Consider the following 19,122-nt stretch of genomic DNA (forward strand, 5'->3'; position numbering starts at 1 on the left):
CATTCAGTCACTAAATTCCAATGAAGCCTAGTGGTCATAACATTCTGGGAATAATATAAGAAGAAAAAATTACAGCATTTATATCTTTATGGTAATTTCTACAAACAAATGTAAAAACATTCAATTTAATACTGCTGTATATTATTATAGTATTTTAAAAATGTAAATTAATGTTATGTTATTTTATTATTAATTATATAAATATAAATTGTATTAATATTTTATTATTAATATTTTTTGTATGATTATTTATATTTTAAATATTAAATATACATTATTATTATTGCCACTATTATTATTATGAAAATATTAATATAAATGCAAACTTTTCATGAAAATTAATACATTGTTAATCTCAGTTAGTTCATTAATGTATATAATATAATATAATATAATATAATATAATATAATATAATATAATATAATATAATATAATATAATATAATATAATATAATATAACATAACATAACATAACATAATATAATATAATATAATATAATATAATATAATATAATATAATATAATATAATATAATATAATAAATATAATGTAATATAATATAATATAATATAATAAATATAATATAACATAACATAATATAATATAATATAATATAATATAACATAATATAATATAATATAATAAATATAATATAACATAACATAACATAACATAATATAACATAATATAATATAATATAATATAATATAATATAATATAATATAATATAATATAATATAATATAATATAATATAATATAATATAATAAATATAATATAATATAATAAATATAATATAACATAACATAACATAACATAACATAATATAACATAATATAATATAATATAATATAATATAATATAATATAATATAATATAATATAATATAATATAATATAATATAATATAATATAATATAACATAGTATAATAAAATAAATATAATATAATATAATATAATATAATATAATATAATATAATATAATATAATATAATATAATATAATATAATATAATATAATATAACATAACATAATATAATAAAATAAATATAATGTAATATAATATAATATAATATAATATAATATAATATAATAAATATAACATAATATAATAAAATAAATATAATATAACATAATATAATATAATATAATATAATATAATATAACATAACATAATATAATAAAATAAATATAATATAATATAATATAATATAATATAATATAATATAATATAATATAATATAATATAATATAATATAATATAATATAATATAATATAATATAATATAATATAACATAACATAATATAATAAAATAAATATAATGTAATATAATATAATATAATATAATAAATATAACATAATATAATAAAATAAATATAATATAACATAATATAATATAATATAATATAATGTAACGTAATGTAATGTAATGTAATATAATATAATATAATAAATATAATATAATATAATATAATATAATATAATATAATATAATATAATATAATATAATATAACATAATATAATAAAATAAATATAATGTAATATAATATAATATAATATAATAAATATAATGTAATATAATATAATATAATATAATATAATATAATATAATATAATATAATATAATATAATATAATATAATTAAATATAATATAATATAATATAATATAATATAATATAATATAATATAATATAATATAATATAATATAATATAATATAATATAATATAATATAATATAATAAATATAATATAATATAATATAATTAAATATAATGTAATGTAATGTAATGTAATGTAATGTAATATAATGTAATGTAATGTAATGTAATGTAATGTAATATAATATAATATAATATAATATAATATAATATAATCACTTCAGGATACCTACGCATAAACAAATTGAAAGTATTAGTGATTAACACAGACTGAAACCTCTTCATATGTTCAGGTCAGTGAAAGGCTACGGCTGTCAGTTATTGGGACGGTCCCGGATTGAAGGGGTGATGGGGCAGAATGTGTGTCAGTGGAAGCGGGTGAGACAGGTCTGCGTCTGCTGTCAATGTTTTAGTGATCTCCAGCTGTGCCAGCGCCTCCAGCCTGTCCCCAATTCACAGAAAACACATGCCTACTGCTGCTCACACTTAATACCACAGATTATACACTGACCGCTTATTGGTCCACAGCAGAAAATCATTTCAGTACTGGAAAACCCACAAAAACAAGGCCATCGCTGATAAATAAATAAAGCAGGAAGCTGATAATGAGTTCCTTCCTTTAAAGCAAGACACTGAAGGTGAGTGTTAAAAAAAACGAATAGTCATCTCTATTCTTACATGTGTTGAATGACAATATTAATAACTGCACAAATTTATCAATCCCAAAAAAATGTTTTCTTCATTGTGTTCAAAATGTTTCAAAATATGCTAATTGGGCAGTGTTTATTTAGATATGCGCTAATTTGCATACATTTTAGGTGCAAAAATATGAACGATAGGGTTTATTGGATAGGAAAGTAGAGAGAATTGACAGGAAAGCATCAGGAGAAGAGAAGGATCAGCATAGGGCCACGAGGCAGAATCAAACTCGGGTCGCCGTGAGCAACAGAGTGCATGTGTCGACACACTAACCACTACACCACTGGACTTTTTACGTGCAATTTTTATTTCTCTTTACTATTTGGGCTTACTAAACATCTTTTAGTGTCATCTTTTGATACTTGTACTTTTAGAGAAAAATGATGCCCATATACTGTATGTGGGCTTGTGGTCCGAATTTACATAAAACACTTTTTCCTGAATTTTTTTAATGCATATTTAACATAGACTTTTTTTTAACATAGACTTGCTTTGACTATCAGAGAGTAAAAACTTTTTCCCCCCATTTTGGACAGTTAAAAATAGTGTTTGGGACATTTCATATGCTGCATAACAGTTGCTGGATTACACTGTACATGTATGTCTGTAACAAAATATAAAACATTCAAAGTATTTTAAATAGCCACTTAAGAGCTAAAATGTGCTGTGATTTGTTTAACCCACGGCAGACTAAAAAACAACCTAGCAAATGGTTTAATGTGTAAACCTCAACAAGCTGTTTAAAAGAACAACCCAGCTTGTGTTCTGTCCAGAATTTACTCTTCACAGTATTCACAATATTTATCTGGGTTACCAAATTATTATGCAAATTAGGTTGTTTTAACACAGCATTTTATAGAGTGTAGATATAAATAAAACTGTAAAGTTTGGTGTGTGAAGCTTTTATTTCTTTTGAGAAAATAGCCTTTAAAGTCTGTGAAATCAAAAAGTACTGTTAATTTTGCTAGCGCAGCTAGAATTCTTAAAGTGAACAATTAATCTGCGTAAATAAATCAGATGAAAAAAGTTTGTTTTGATAATCTTCAGTAAATGTCTTCTCTGCATTTCCTTCTCTGATGCTGGCTTCAGCCACAATATTCTTAACCACACCCCTTTTATCATTAGTTTGCTATGAGTGAATGATGTACCAAAAGAAAGCCCCGCCCCTAATCAATATTCAGTTACAGTTGAAAGTGCATTAACATTCATTTTCTTTTCAGCTTAGTCCCTTTATTAATTTGGGGACTCCACAGAGGACCGCCAACCGTCAACTTATCCTATGTTTTACGCAGAGGATGCCCTTCCAGCTGCAATCTATCACTGGGTAAGTGCACTAACATACTGAAATAAAAGTCTCAGCAACTTCTGGTTCACACTAACTTTAAAAGTAAAGACCTATGTAAAATAAAAAATAAGAACTGTATTTTGGAAAACAAAAAGGCCAAAAGTTCAAAATTAGCAGGTGAATGAAAAGAGTTTTTCTTTTTATTTGCAGTGACTTGCCTTAGAAACAGGGAAAGCGTACCTAAAGGTCTTCAGATACATACATGCCAGTGTATGGTGGAACTGCTTGTAAGTTTTACACAAACGCAGAGTCATAAAGAACAGGCAGACGAGGTCAGAGGTGTAAGTGCTCCAGTGTCAGAGATCTACTGCAGTATTGACATTCACTGAACTCATTTATGGCAGCGCCGTGTGTTTGGAGTCCAGAGCAGAACAAAGCGCTCCCGCAGGACAAACGCAATCAGTCTGGATCACTGGCATCTGGGAATGATTCTGGACCGGGCACATTGGTGAAGCTGGATGGGTGGCTGAGAAAGAGACATGATTTACTCGTCTTACACTTGTTCCAAGCCTGAGTTTCCCGCCTGATCTCACGAGAAAATGTAAGTATTTTTTAGGTTTTGTCAGTTTAGTGGCTATTTCGTACAAATGAGATCAGTCGTACGAAACTGCACAATTTTAAAATGGAGGCTTTGCATTCAACCCTGCCCCTAAACCCAACCGTCAATGGGTGATGAGCAAATCGTACTAAATTGTACGAATTAGAGTGTATGAATTCATACAAATTAGCTACTAAATCAAACAGTTACGAGTTGCCGTAAGATTGTGTTGGAGTTTTTTATTTACGTTGAACAGGAGGGAAGAGATCTTGGAGGATGTTGGAAACTGATAGCTATTGACTTTTTCCTGCCAATGACTATGGCTACTGATTTCCAACAATTTTTCAAATATCTTCATTTGCACTTAACAGAATTGTATTGTAATGCATTGTATAGTATTATTATGTTTTTATCGAGATGCTATATAAAAATAAATAAACAATAGTTGTCCATTTGCATATTTACTAGTATTAACTAGGGCCAGACAGAATCTGCGGACATTTTTTACTATTTTTGCGGAGAATTTTGTAAAAACTCTTTAGATTTATGCTTAATGAATTTGGGAGTATCGTGACTAAAAGCTTAATATATGAAATAAAAAATAATACCTTTAACTTTTATTTAATGTTTACAATGCAAATTCATCTAGATCCACTTATTTGGAAAATAAAGCAAGTCTATCATATAATATATCAACTAAAAGACAGAAATTATTACTTTACAAACTGTATTGTAAATAAATCAATTGAACACTTTCATATTAGTCAGTAACATTACTGAAATTACAAACATTTACACACAACTAAATTAATAGACTCAACGATGTGCTTATAATCTGGGAAATCTTTGGATTTCTGCGTGCGTAGATTTCGTGGGCCTAATATTAACTAATATTTAAGTGGTATATAATTTTTAAAAATATATATATATCCTTATTTACATTTAGAAAAAAAATATAAAAACATTTAATTTGTTTTTATATATTTTATAAATACACTTCCCAAATGCTGTTCAAAGGAGAGATTTTTTTCACCACATTTTTAAAACATAAAATAACTAATTTCTAATAACAATTTTACTTTTGTTCTTTTTTCCATGATGACATTTTACTAGTAATTTTACAAGATACTACTATTAGTACTAGTTAAAGTGCAATTTAAAGGTTTAACTATGAGTACATTTACATGGACACCAATAATACGATTTTAATGCAATTAAGACAATACTACGATTAAGAGTCTACTATGTAAACAGCAATTTTTGATTCATTTAATAAGATTAGATCATAATCGAACTAAACAGAAATCGAATTAGGACATATGGAGTAAGCCGATTTAAGTCGCATTATTGAAGTGTGGTGCAGACATGTAAACACCTTAATTTAACTATTACTGTATTTTCAACACATTTTGTGACAGGATATTCCATACACACATGGCTGTTTGACACTATTCTCTGCACGTACCAAGTCAGTGAAGGACCACAGACACCTGCATCGCAATGGGGAGGTTTTTCTCCTCATTCGCTGTGCGGTATCAAATTCCATTAACACTACACTCTTCCAGCAGTTCATACAATATCTCGTTTGTCACAGGGAGCATGCATGAAATGTTTTTTGAATGAAAGTGAAAGTGCCAAATGCAGTTAAAGTCGACAAATTAAAAATGAAAAATTACATGAAATTACATGAAATTACACTCCGGAGCAAATGATGGTGATGCAGTGCATTAATCGAATTATGTGCCATGTAAAACGGGATCATGAAAGGAACATTCAAAAATGTAAACACCTTAATCTTATTACTGTCTTATTCAGTTTAAGGCAAATAATTTGATTACTGATGTCCATGTAAACGTAGTCTATGTTAATTAGGTTAACTAGGCAAGTTTGGTTTATTTGGCAAGTCATTGGATAACAGTAATTTGTCCTGTAACCAATAAACATAATAATAACATTTTTAATAGGGCCAACTTTACTAAATTATTTTAACTGCTAAATCCAACCAAACAAAAAATAATAAATTCTCTAGAAGAAAACAATATTATATAAAATACTGTGAAAAATTTCGCTCTGTTAAGCAACACTTAATAATAAAATAAAAATGAATCAGAAAATAATTCTGCCTTAAACTGTATATTTCAGCCTAATTAGAAAAGATCTGAGCCGTGATTAATCCTGTCTAACCAGCACAAACCAGTATCTCTGAATCCAAACCAAATTGCCTGATTCATAGATCATAAACCAATGTGTAAAGTAAACAACTCCATCATTATTTCTCTCCCACACACAGAGCAGATATTTCAGACCACGCCGCCTGTCGCTTTAGCTCCTCTGCAAATGCTGTAACCTGGCAGAAGCTGCTAGCACAAAATGAACAGGTCCTTTTCTCCAATGTCCAAAGACAGATTAAATTCCACACAAACTGGTCAAACTACATGACATGTAAAGATCTACTGCATGTACATATGGTGCATTTTGAAAAAGTCAGGCTCCAGGCTGACTTTAACTGTGCTGATCAACACTGGATCTGTTCGGCCTCGTCTGCTCCCTTCAGGCACTAACTGCAGGATTTTAATGGCACAGGAAGGATTTGGTTTCAAAGATCCAATAGCAGGCAGCCTGAAGCACAATTCAACTCTAATGAAATATGACTCTTCTAGTTATCGGAACAAAAGCCAAAGAGACCTTTTCTGATGTATTCATAATAATACTTGATAAAACCGCAATTATTAAATGGCAAAGGCTGTGATTTGATTGGATATATGAACTGTTTATATGAAAATGTGTTGTATGCAATCTGCACAGCCCCAAAAACTGACACATGAATAAATGATTGATGGTTTAAGATTTCATAACAAAGAGTTTTAGACAACCAATTTTACAGCTGCTATGTAAAATAGAATTATTTTTATTTTATTTTTCTTAAGTAATCTTTTTATTATTTTACCATAAATCTTAGAATAGTAATATTTCTTTTTTTTAATCAGTAGTGTTTATATTTTTGTTGGGTAAAAATATATTAACATTTTATAATTAATAAAGGCAACAATAGATAAGTACCAATTCTATTATTACCTGCCTATAATTAAGATATTGGCTGCATTTTAGAACACTTATAAACTACATATTCTGCATGATCTTATTCTACATATTTATTCTTAATCAATATATAAACCTAACAAGCAAATAAATAAGTGGCAAATTGGGAGTTTATTGTGGTAAAAGTCAATGGTTTGTTAATAGCGAGAATTGTACCTTAAAAAAAGTGTGACCTTAATATTACTATTATTAATGACTTATTATTTAAGCCATTTCTGAAATAAAATGACAAATTTTGCCCAAATTGTGCAGCCTTATACAAATAAATAATAAATAAATAAATAAATAAATAAACAAATAACTATTATTATTTATTTTATTTTATTTTTTAATCACATTTTAAATCATAGTCATAATCTTTATCATACAACAATCTACAATTCCGCTGAGATTAGGCTTTGATTGTTTGCAACTGTCCTCAACCCACAAATGTCACAACGATCATTGCAACCTCAAAATTGTAATTGCCAAAATACCTCTGGTATTGGTTGCCATGTCTGCCACCTTCTGAAACGCATCAAGAAACGCTGCGGTCGCCAACACTGTGGTTCTGTGAAAAGAGTAAACAGCAAAACATTTACAGACATCAGCGCCAGCACTGATTAGGAACAGCAACAGAACTGTTGAAAATCAATCTGATTCACATCTTAAGAATGTCCCAAATGCGGACTCATGCTCTTGTGGACTTCGGTCAATGTGCACCCATGAAGAGTCTGTCCCATTTGTCATTTTATGTTTTAATAGGGAGCTAAATTGTTCATCATTTTGTTAAACTTACTCTGATATAGTCTATTACTCAATAGTCAATCAATTATGAAAATTAAAAATGGTTTTATTATAGAAACAATGTCGTAACCGTGCTTTTTTTTATATCATTTATATAACCACCGTTTTGATTCAGATTTCAATGTTAAACTGTGATTGTATCATTATGCCTGCTTCAGACATAGTACGGCAGCAAATTCCTTTGATTGTTACGCCTTAATGCGAGTATAATTCCTAGAGATATTAACCTGGAAAATAGCTTTAATTTTCCATCAGTCTTGGTAAGCATTAAATAGGAAAATGTTAAAAAACTCCTTTTTTGTCACTTTTTAGATGCTAATGGTCTAATCCGATTCAATGATTTATGCTAAGCTAAGCTAAAAGTGCTCCCACCAGACCCAAAGATTGACTAAATGGATTCAAAATTGCTAAAAGTCAACGTTTAAATCTATAAGACTTCTAAAATAAGTCTATTTCCCCAAAAAAGTGTCTGTTCTGGCACTAGTACTGTTTCAAAAGTATCAATTTCGCAACAATTTCATCAAAATAAAACATTATAGTCACCTAGTTCTAATTTAAGGTGACATTTGAGACGAGGCGTGTATAAAATGATTGAACAATAAAAGTTTTGAACTGTTAAATCACCTTAGCTGGGAGTGCAGTTTTGTGGCCTTTGTGATGAAGTCTTCCCACACTGGATAGGAGTACTAGGAATGAAGACAGACATATAAGAGAATGAGTAAAGATGTCAAATCTCAACATTAATACACATACAGGTACTCAAAAACAGGCTCATCTAGAACGTCATGTCCCACAAAGAGAGCAAAACACTACAGATGAGGACCAGATGTCTCATTGAATACAAACGGTCACAACACTCCACCATCTGCTTTTTGGAAGAAAATTCACTGCAAGAACAGCACCAGAATCTCATCCAGGTGACCATGTCTGTCATTATGGCTTTGTATATTGTCAAAAAAGATACTAGTGTGCATACTATAGACTTTTAAAAGAAAAAGTTGACTATAAGATAAGATGAAAGATAAGATTTAGGTGGTGGTTTTATATAAATGGGTTGGACAATGAAACGAAAAGCCTGGTTTTAGACCACAGTAATTCATTAGTATGGTGTACGGACTCCTTTTGCAGCAAATACAGCACCAATTCATATTGCGAATAACAGATACAAGTCTCGCACAGTGTCCAGGTTGGTGGAGGATGTTTCCTGACTTGCTCCTCCAAAACACCCCCAAAGTGGCTCAATAATATTTTGATCTGGTGACTATGCAGGCCATGGGAGATGTTCATCAAAAACACTCTGTCAGCAGTCTTGCTGTGTGTATTAGTGCATTATCGTCCTAATATACGGCACCATTTTCAGGACATAATGTTTTAACCACTTGGTGCACATTGTTCTCCAAAATGGTTCAGTAGTCCTTGGCAGCGACACTCCCATCTAGCATGAGTATTGGGTCTAGTGAATATCAAGATATTGCAGCCCTAAACATCCCTGATCCACCCCATGCTTCACTCTGTGGTATGCTTCTTTGGGGCTTCTCCATACCATAACTCTCCAGGATGTGGAAAGGTCAGCGAAGATGGACTCATCAGAAAACAATACGTTTCACATTGTCAACAGCCCAAAATTTTCACTGCTGGTAACACTGAAATCGACGTTTGGCAGCAGCACGAGCACCAATAATGTAAGTAAACTAACAATAACTAATGAAACCTTATTTCAAGTGCGACCAAACACATATTAAATGCATTAAGAAAAAAGTCAAGAGAAAATATGTGTTTAATGTTATTTATAATTATTAAAATAAGTAAATCATGTGTCACCTACATTGTTTATGTTAAATAAATTGAACTTTGATGTTTTAAGTAAATTTAATGAAATATACTGGTAGTAAATGACTGAACTTAACTAGACTGAGTAAAGAATGAGTAAAGTTAAAACTTAAATTCATTTAGATTCAACATAAAAAATTGAAGGCAGCAATTCTTTTACAGTGTCTATTTTAACGTTTCAAATAAAAAATGTCGAGCATTTATTTGCACAAACAATTTATAGAAAACAAATGAAAAACTGATTATCAGAGGCCTAAGACTTTCACACTGGATCATTTCAGGGGAAAGTCTGTCTTTAATAAACTTAACTTACTATGCGCAGTATGGTGGAACCTTTGTAGAATTGTGCTGACAGCTCTTGTTAAGGTTGAAATAAGGTTGTTTTGCATGGCCATGATCTTTCATTCAGAGGTTAAGACAATCATCTGTCTGGAAATCCTTGCTCTCTATCCACGTTACAGTTAAAAAAAAATAGGTCAAAACTCGCTGAATTAGTACATTCTGGCTTCAGGTTTGCTGACACAGACACTAAACAGGGAAACACAACCCCCTAAAAAGGAAAAGACAACTACTACAAGGAAGAACACCTGTGATATTTCATAAAAAGCAAAAAGAGACAGATTTTTTGTGTGTTTTGAAACTTATTTCTATTTTGCAGCCAATTGTAAAAACAAAAAAGACCCCCTAATAGTCATGCTCTGTTAAAATAGCTCTCTCATGTAGGATATTGTATAAACATCCGATTAATATTGCATAAACGTAGATAATTAAAAAGTCCACATAGAAACATTGACATTGGAAATCACATACTTTCTTACAATATAGCAGGGGGAAAATGTGACTTCATAACAGTATTTATAAAGGACTACACTGAAAAAATTATTAATTAATGATTATTAATTCGATTTACACAGTTTTAAGGTAAGTGCTTGCAAACAATTTATATGGGCTGGATTTAAACAAAAAAAAAATTAAGTTGATCATTACTAAATTTCAATTGATTGTTCAAATTCAGCTAAAATAAATTGTTTTCAAGCACTTACCTTAAATCAAAGAGCATAGAATTACCAAGAGGTGACACTCTAGGGCGATTTGGCTAACAGGCACTAGATGGCGCGGCGGCCATTTTGGAATGAAAACTCCAATAGAACAACAGCATATTCTTAAGTCTGTAAAATAAACTATTAAAAGTGCTTATGATTGTGATAGTAAGTGTTGTATTGTCATCTTTCAGGTTGTATCTCAGCTTTAATGAGCTTTTTAAATAAATAAATAAAAAACAAAGCAGCTGCTTGCCATCGCGACAGCAATAAGATCCAATGGACAGCCGACCGCTTTCACTCCAAAATGGCAGAATCCGGGGCTGTTGTTGGGCGCTGCTGTTGCAATGTAACGTTCTATTGAGTGTCACCTCTTGGTCATTCTAAGCTCTTTGCTTAAATACTGTAGTAAATCCAATCCAAAAGTATGACGTATTACATTCTCTGACATTCTGAAGTGCACATATGATGGACACTTTACTTCCCATGAGGTCGCAGGAATGAGGAAAGGATTTGTCACGTAACCGATGCTGCTAGGTCACAAAATAAATGACAACATATCCAGATTGCATACGCACATTCATATTATATAACACATTTTTAAGCAGTCATGGATTAATTACTTTTCAAAAAGTGATTCTGAATGCAATCAGACAGAGTAAAAAGCTTTATAGCTCATAGGTTTGGGTTCTGTGAGATTGACATGACCTTCTTACATGCTGATTTTTAATTCTAATTTACATTGTAAAATAGTTTTACTGTAACTTTTCATGAATTTAATGAATAAATGTGGAAAACAAAAACACATTGACCCAATTATGAACTTATATGAAAGTAAAATGTACCTTTACTCTTTCCTAAACAGTCAAAGCCATTATTATTTAAATGCCACAGATGGTCAATTAGCTTTTAAGTAACAAGACGAGAAGAACATGAGGAGATTGAGACTGAAATAGATGAAGCAGGAAGGTTGTCGCAGGTTAAGAAGACGCTGTCAATTCAATTTACCCCACAATGGGCATGAGCTTCATTGAAAAATATGATCATCTTATTGGATATACACAAGAGCATATTGTTATTTATCGTTTTGATTTTAGATCAACAAATATTTTCTGACTACACATTCCTTTGAAAATATGAATATAAATAGGTTTTTAAATTCCCAAAAAATGTAAACAATTATGACAAGTTGTGTTCATACTTTTGATTTTCTTGTTTTATTTAGTTCAGACCAAAATTGAAAATCGCAAATTTACTCCTGGTTCCCTTACATGTAGTATTCAGACTGTCATTTTTCAAACTAAACCCAAACATACAGAAAAGAATGTATTTGACATTGTTTGCAATGGAGCTTACCAAATATCCAAGTAGTAATTTTATCATAAAATATGTACACTAGTCTAAACGGTGCACAAATTTCCTGTCACACAATCAAAAAAGATCAGCTAAAACATTCTGATGCCTCTATTGTCACTATGACAAGTAACAATAGGCATGCTTCAGGATTATGTCATTTTTGTGTTCTAATCGTGTGACATAATGTCCTGTTTTTGCTTTGCTTAGAAATCTTTAGTCAATGTTGTGTTGATATTTCAGTTGTACCACACTGTAGTTTGTATGAAAGCAAATGACACATTCTTTCAGTGGCTTTGGTCTCATATTTTGTGCAAACCAGGGTTCGAACGGCAATGTTCACACTGGGCTGCACGATATTTGGAAAAAACTAACACTGAGATATTTTGTTTATATATATATATATATATCTGCTTTATATAGTATATCTGCATAATAAACAATTGGAATAAAAATAGAAGAATTACAATAGAACAAAGACAAATAAATTGCTTTGTGTTTTATGGTTTTCTAAAAGCAATATAACAATAGTTTATTATATAACAGTAGGGTTTAACAATACTGAGGAACAGAAATTCGATGTTAATCAAATGTAAAATAACGTAACATATTGTAAAGTCATTTTCTTTAATAAATAAAAACATGTCACCATTTGCTTTCAGACAAATTCTGGTGTGGTGCGACTGAAATTTAAACGCATTTAAAGGCTTAACTAGGTAATTAGGTTAACTAGGCAGGTTAGGGTAATTGGGCAAGTTATTGTATAATGATGGTTTGTTCTGAGAACTTTCGGGAAAAAAATTGCTTAAAGGGGCTAATAATGTGTTTTCATCATTTAAGTCAGATTAATGCATTCAGGCATAAGAAATATCATTTTTAACTTTAAGAAAGATTTATATATATAAAACGAAGATTATACTCTACATTGCTCTTTTACATTGGACTATCATGTTTGTGTATCTGAATACTGCTAGACTTACAGAAAATCATAATTTATTTGTACAAAATAGTTGCTCTACTGTATTTCTCAGTGTTTGTGATTGGTTTATTCTATTACTTTGTAGACACTCACTTACAAAGTCATCACAATGTATCTAAAATGATTTTTTTTCCCAAATAGACCTAATCATTTCATCTGGTGAAAATATACTCCATGTCACAATATATATCGTAAAAAAAATATTGCAATGTCAGTTTTTTCCAATATTGTCCAACAGTAAAAACACATAAACACAGACATATTCTTTGTTGCTTAAGAGAAGAACTATTCTGGTATTATGATTGGAATCAGTAACAAAGGCCAGATAAGACTTTGAAGAAAAGCCAAATTGTGTGATTATTTGTTAGACTCCATGCTAGTTTATCGCAGCAGCGCAGCTCCTGTGGCCAATGAACACATTAAACAAGGTGACCGAAAGATCTAACATTTTAACCCCGAAAAAACTGAGAACTCTGTCAGCATTTACTTACACCACTTGTCACAAAACTGTTAGGTTCAGTAGATAAAAAGATACTCATAGAGGTTTGAAACCACTTGAAGGGGAGTAAATAATGAGTCAATTTTCAATTTTTAGGTTGAATTAACCCTTTAAAGATGCTATTTGCAGGCCCAATCTGTCCAACCTAGGCTCATTGAAAATATGTGCCAATGACAACATTTTTGAGAACTGACAAATATTTAGCCTGGACTACTTTGTCTAGCAGTTTGTACGAATTCCCTGGAGGGCGCTGTGTACATTTTTTACAAACTTAAATACATTACGGGGGCATGTTTTGTCATTTTCGCGTAAATCCACCGAAAATATACCCATAATCAGGGTATATGCAGGAATCCTAAAGGTAATTTTAATACCTTTTGAAGACTTTTTAAAGACCTTCCCAGATTATTTGAACACCTCATCGGCACTTCAAGTTCTAACCAGTATCAAACCTTTAACTTAATAAACAGTTGTTGATAAAAAAAATTGTTAATAAATAGTTTTATTTAAATAAATCAATGGAGCACTCAGATAAGCTCGGAAGAAAGAGAGTTAGCACAGCTGTGATTTTCTGAGTGAACCATCAAACATTAATGCTGATAATAAAAATGCCAAGACCTAAAGCATGAGTGCTGCTCTTCTGCAAGGTGGTAACCTTAAAACTAAAAGACATACTCAAAACTCTTCTTAATTTACAAACTAAACGATCAAACTCTAACAAGTCTTTCTCTCAAATTTAAACACCTAAGATTGCTTTTATTTTCAAAATACTTTTTTTATTCAATCCCTTGCAAAGCATGCTGGGAACTATCCATTGCTGCATATCCATTATTAAAACGTACTTCATATTACTTTGTTTGCGACGATTAGAAAATATTTAAACATTACGAGTAAATGAATATTAATATTTAACTCTTTCCACTCATTTCATTTACTACATGAAGAAAATGTGTAAATATTAAATATGTACAGTTGAAGTCAGAATTATTAGCCCCCCTTTGAAATGTTTTTCCATTTTTAAATATTTCCCAAATGATGTTGAACAGAGAAAGGAAATGTTCACAGTATGTCTGATAATATTTTTTCTTCTGGAGAAAGTCTTATTTGTTTTATTTCGGCTAGAATCAAAGCAGTTTTTAATTTTTTAAAAGCCATTTTAAGGTCAATATTATTAGCCCCTTTAAGCAAATTTTTTTTCGACTGTCTACAGAACAAACCAGCATTATACAATAACTTGCCTAAATACCCTAACCTGCCTAACCTAATCAATCTAGTTAAGCCTTTAAATATCCCTTTAAGCTGTATAGAAGTGTCTAGAAAAATATCTAGTCAAATATTATTTACTGTCATCATGGCAAAGATAAAAAAAATCAGTTATTAGAAGTCAGTTATTAAAAAAATTAGGTTTAGAAATGTGTTGAAAAAAAATCTTCTCCGTTAAACAGAAATTGGGGAAAAAATAAACAGGGGGGTTATTAATTCAGGGGCTAATAATTCTGACTTCAACTGTTCTTAGAAAATTCTAGTTATCCTTGCCAATATTAAAATTTAAAAATTATGAGTCAATTTATTAGATTTCACTACACTAAAAAGTAATTTCTTTCAGTGTGGAGATAAGCAGTCAGCGGTACCACCTTGTAGTCTTCAATTTCCACATAAAATGCAGCCATGTGTACCCGCAAGCACATATTTCTTGGTTCTCAAAAATGTACACCAGGGCACATTTTCCCAATGAGCCTGAATTGAATCTGTCATATCAAGCCTTGTGTTTATCTGTAAACCAAAAAAGCAGTTGAAACATAAAGGATTCACTGAAATTGTACAATACAAAAATGTTTGCATAATACATTAATGACTTCTTAATAATAATAATAATTCTTAATAACTTAATAATTTCGTAATAATAGTTTGATTTCATTTTTGAAGCGAAAGCACGTGTGCATGTTTTTCAGTGCTTCACTTCCAATTATTCTTACAAAAATAGCTTCCATAAACCTTTGGCCAGGGCTGTAAACTCTTTTATTGATCTCCAGTCTGCCAAGTGAAATCGCTGAGGAGAGAAATGCTAATTTTTTTGGGGAGAGGAGTTGCCCTACCTACTCGAATCATCTCTGACATTACAACACTCTCCGGCTGCAACCTCTTCACCGGTGCTGATAAACTGCATGTCAAACAAGCTGAACGTTGCCAGCTTTGGGCCTGAGCCAAGTCTGAAGCCGTTCACAATATATGTACTCCAGATCTGGCGTCTGGCCACTGAACTTTACTCAAACGCCAACTTTCAGCAATAACATTCACTACTGGAGCCGCATGAGAACATGGAAACCATTTATGGAACAGTACGTTCAACCGCAGGCTTTTGCTCCAGCAACGCAACAGGCTGGAAAGCACTCCAAAAAACAAAAAGCTTGGAAAAGGAATCATATCTGAGAGATGGCCATGAGAGGTTTAAATGTTACAGAATACACTGAACTTATCGACACAAATGTGCAAAAACCTTCAATCTTTCAGCAACAACATCCTGCGGTTAGATGAGGAGACACATTCAGAGTTTTCCCCCTCTATAAATAATACTTATTGATAGTTGTTGTAATTGGATTTAGGTATGCAGGGTTAAGAGGTTTATAAGAGAGTTATGCAGAATAAAGAATTAATATGTACTAATAAACAGTCAGTGTAATAGTAATTTTCATGAATATCAATTAATAGTGAATATGTTCCTTAATTATTCTACATTCAATTTTAACACTATTTTTGTATATGCTTTTTTTGATGATATGACATATTTTGCACAATAATACAGTACAATTCTGGCTTGTCTTCAACAAGGACTACAAACATTTCCTCTTACAGGAATACTTCACCCAAATATTTCAATTCATTGAGCATTTTTATCACATGAAATGCGTTCAAAACATATTTTGTTAAACATTTGTCACTAAACTAAACACTAATCAAAAAATACTATTGAAGTCAATGGAGAACATTCAGGGTATATACAGGAATCAAAGAGAGACATTTTTAAGACCTTATAGCCACTTTAGGTTTCAACCAGAAACACTGGCGAGATTAACTTACAGTATATTTACTAAATATTAATGTAAGAAACTAATCCAAAACTAAAACATCATTCATATACAGGATAAATCTCTATTAACTCTACCTAATTCAGCAGGTTGGCGCCTATGAAGCTGCTGAAACAGTTCTACACCTCCATCCTTGAATCAGTCATCTGCACATCAATAACTGTCGGGTTTAGCTCAGCTACTAAATACGACATCCAAAGACTACGTCGAATAGTTCGGACTGCTAAGCGAATCACTGGTACAACCCTTCCTACTCCCCAAGAACTGTACCTATCCAGAGCGTGCAGAAGGGCTGCCAAAATCACTCTGGACCCCTCACACCCAGCACACTGCCACTTTGAACTTTTACCTTCTGGTCAACGCTACAGAGCACTGCGCACCAGAACAGCCCGACACAGAAACAGTTTCTTCCCTCAGGCAATCCTTCTCATGAACACTTGATGATAATAATTAGGGAACCAACATCACTACTTGCCTTACACTTTTATACACATATACACTTATTTAACCACACACTTACATGCCAATTTGCACATAACAGCTGCACATATAACGTTGTATATAGTAATAAACATGTACATACACTTGTCAATCTGTATATTTGCACTCACTACTTCTATTTTTTTTTTAAATATTTATTAACTGTTTTTTGTCCTGTCTCTGTTATCCTGTTGCACTGTAGAAGCTCTGTCACAAAAACAAATTCCCCGCATGTGTGAACATACCTGGCAATAAAGCTCTTTCTGATTCTGATTCTGATTCTATAGAACTGCTGAAATAATGGTGTTGTTGGTTACTGCAGTACACAAAGAAGCCTGATGTCAAATCTAGCATGATTTTATTGGTTTCATATACTACACAGCATCTTGATATTCGCAGATTAAATTCAGGCAAACTTTAGCATACAACCATACATTGCATATTCAAAAATAATATAAAATTTAATACCTTGCAAAACAGCATTTAAGACTCTTTAATACTTTTTAAGGGTCTTAAATTTCTCTACATTGATTTATCAACTTTTAATACTTTTTAAGACCCCACGGACACCCTGACATTATATTTTTTCTTACAAACATGGCAATTCATACAAGTTTGAAACCACTTCAGGTTGAGTAAAGTAATTTGAATTCTAAGAATTGTAATTTTTGGGTGAACATAAATAACTTTAAAATATAATCTTTGTTAAATAAATTTGCAAGTAGGGCTGGGCGATTAATCGAAAAGTAATCGAAACCGAACCTATAATCGATCTAATTTTTCCAGATCAATTTGTTCAATTACTTTTCCTACCATATGTGGAGTCACGTGACCCCGCTCTGTTAAGGCTAATTTTTACTTATTATATTATTCTGATTTTAACGTAACTACACGTCACAATGACACATAGCACAAGCTTTGTGCTCTACTTGCAAGAATATAAAAATAATAAGTAGTGCAAATAAAGAAACCCGCTATTTACATGTCATGTAATATAATTTCTTATATTGATATTACCACTTCAATTTCCATGTACCAAACTACAGTTAAAATAAGTTTATCAACTATTATCTCCAGTCAAAACAAAATTCAATCACCTAAATTTTGTCCTCAATACATTAATATCAACATTTAAAGCAAAACTTTGTATAAAAGTGCAATTCATTAATTTTACATCATTGAACATCACAACAAGTGGGAGTTTATCTGAACTCCACATTTAAGCTCACTCTGAAGCATTTATATCTCTTTATGAGCCATGGGTAATCCCTGCACATTAACACTGCTTTTAGAATTCATCAATATGATAGAGACTCAACCTGAGAGATATCCTGACAATGTATGGGACGATAACCGTTTTCAAGGTATATCACGGTTTGGAAAAGTCAAGGTTTTAAAACCTGTAATATCGTTCCTAAGGTATGTATACGATTTTTTTAGTTACTTTTTTGGTGTTTTTTTAGGACAACAGTATCTTCAGCAGAAAAAAATATCCAAAGATGCCGTTTTAAATTGTAAAGAAATCAGTGTTTTTGAAACAAATGAAGACAGCAGAAGTCAATGATTCATTTGAATTATTTAGCCTGAGATGTTTCATGCTCCGAAATATTATAAATCTTTCAAAAAATAAAATATATTGTGTTTTTGTTTATTACCCAGACATTTAAAAAGAATATATTTTAGAGCAGTGAGCACGTTATACAGTGACATTTTTATCCAAGGTTA

The 19,122-nt window shown here is 30.9% G+C and overlaps 1 protein-coding gene across 4 annotated transcripts in view; it reads right to left on the bottom strand.

The window, feature by feature from the left end:
- mtss1la (MTSS I-BAR domain containing 2a) overlaps window positions 1-19,122 on the bottom strand; it is a 58,012-nt gene that overhangs the window by 37,699 nt on the left and 1,191 nt on the right. For 3 of the 4 annotated variants that reach the window (XM_056477970.1, XM_056477971.1, XM_056477968.1), the window contains exons 2-3: window positions 8,755-8,816; window positions 7,821-7,894 (exon numbers count right to left, since the gene is read on the bottom strand). In XM_056477970.1, the coding sequence (XP_056333945.1) occupies window positions 7,821-7,894; window positions 8,755-8,816 (136 nt within the window). Of the gene's footprint in view, window positions 1-7,820; window positions 7,895-8,754; window positions 8,817-10,273; window positions 10,485-19,122 lie in introns of those variants that run through there. The other variant, XM_056477972.1, reaches the window with a different exon arrangement.

This window comes from Danio aesculapii, chromosome 18 (genome assembly GCF_903798145.1).
Source record: "Danio aesculapii chromosome 18, fDanAes4.1, whole genome shotgun sequence".
In the NCBI taxonomy this organism is placed as follows: Eukaryota; Metazoa; Chordata; class Actinopteri; order Cypriniformes; family Danionidae; genus Danio; species Danio aesculapii.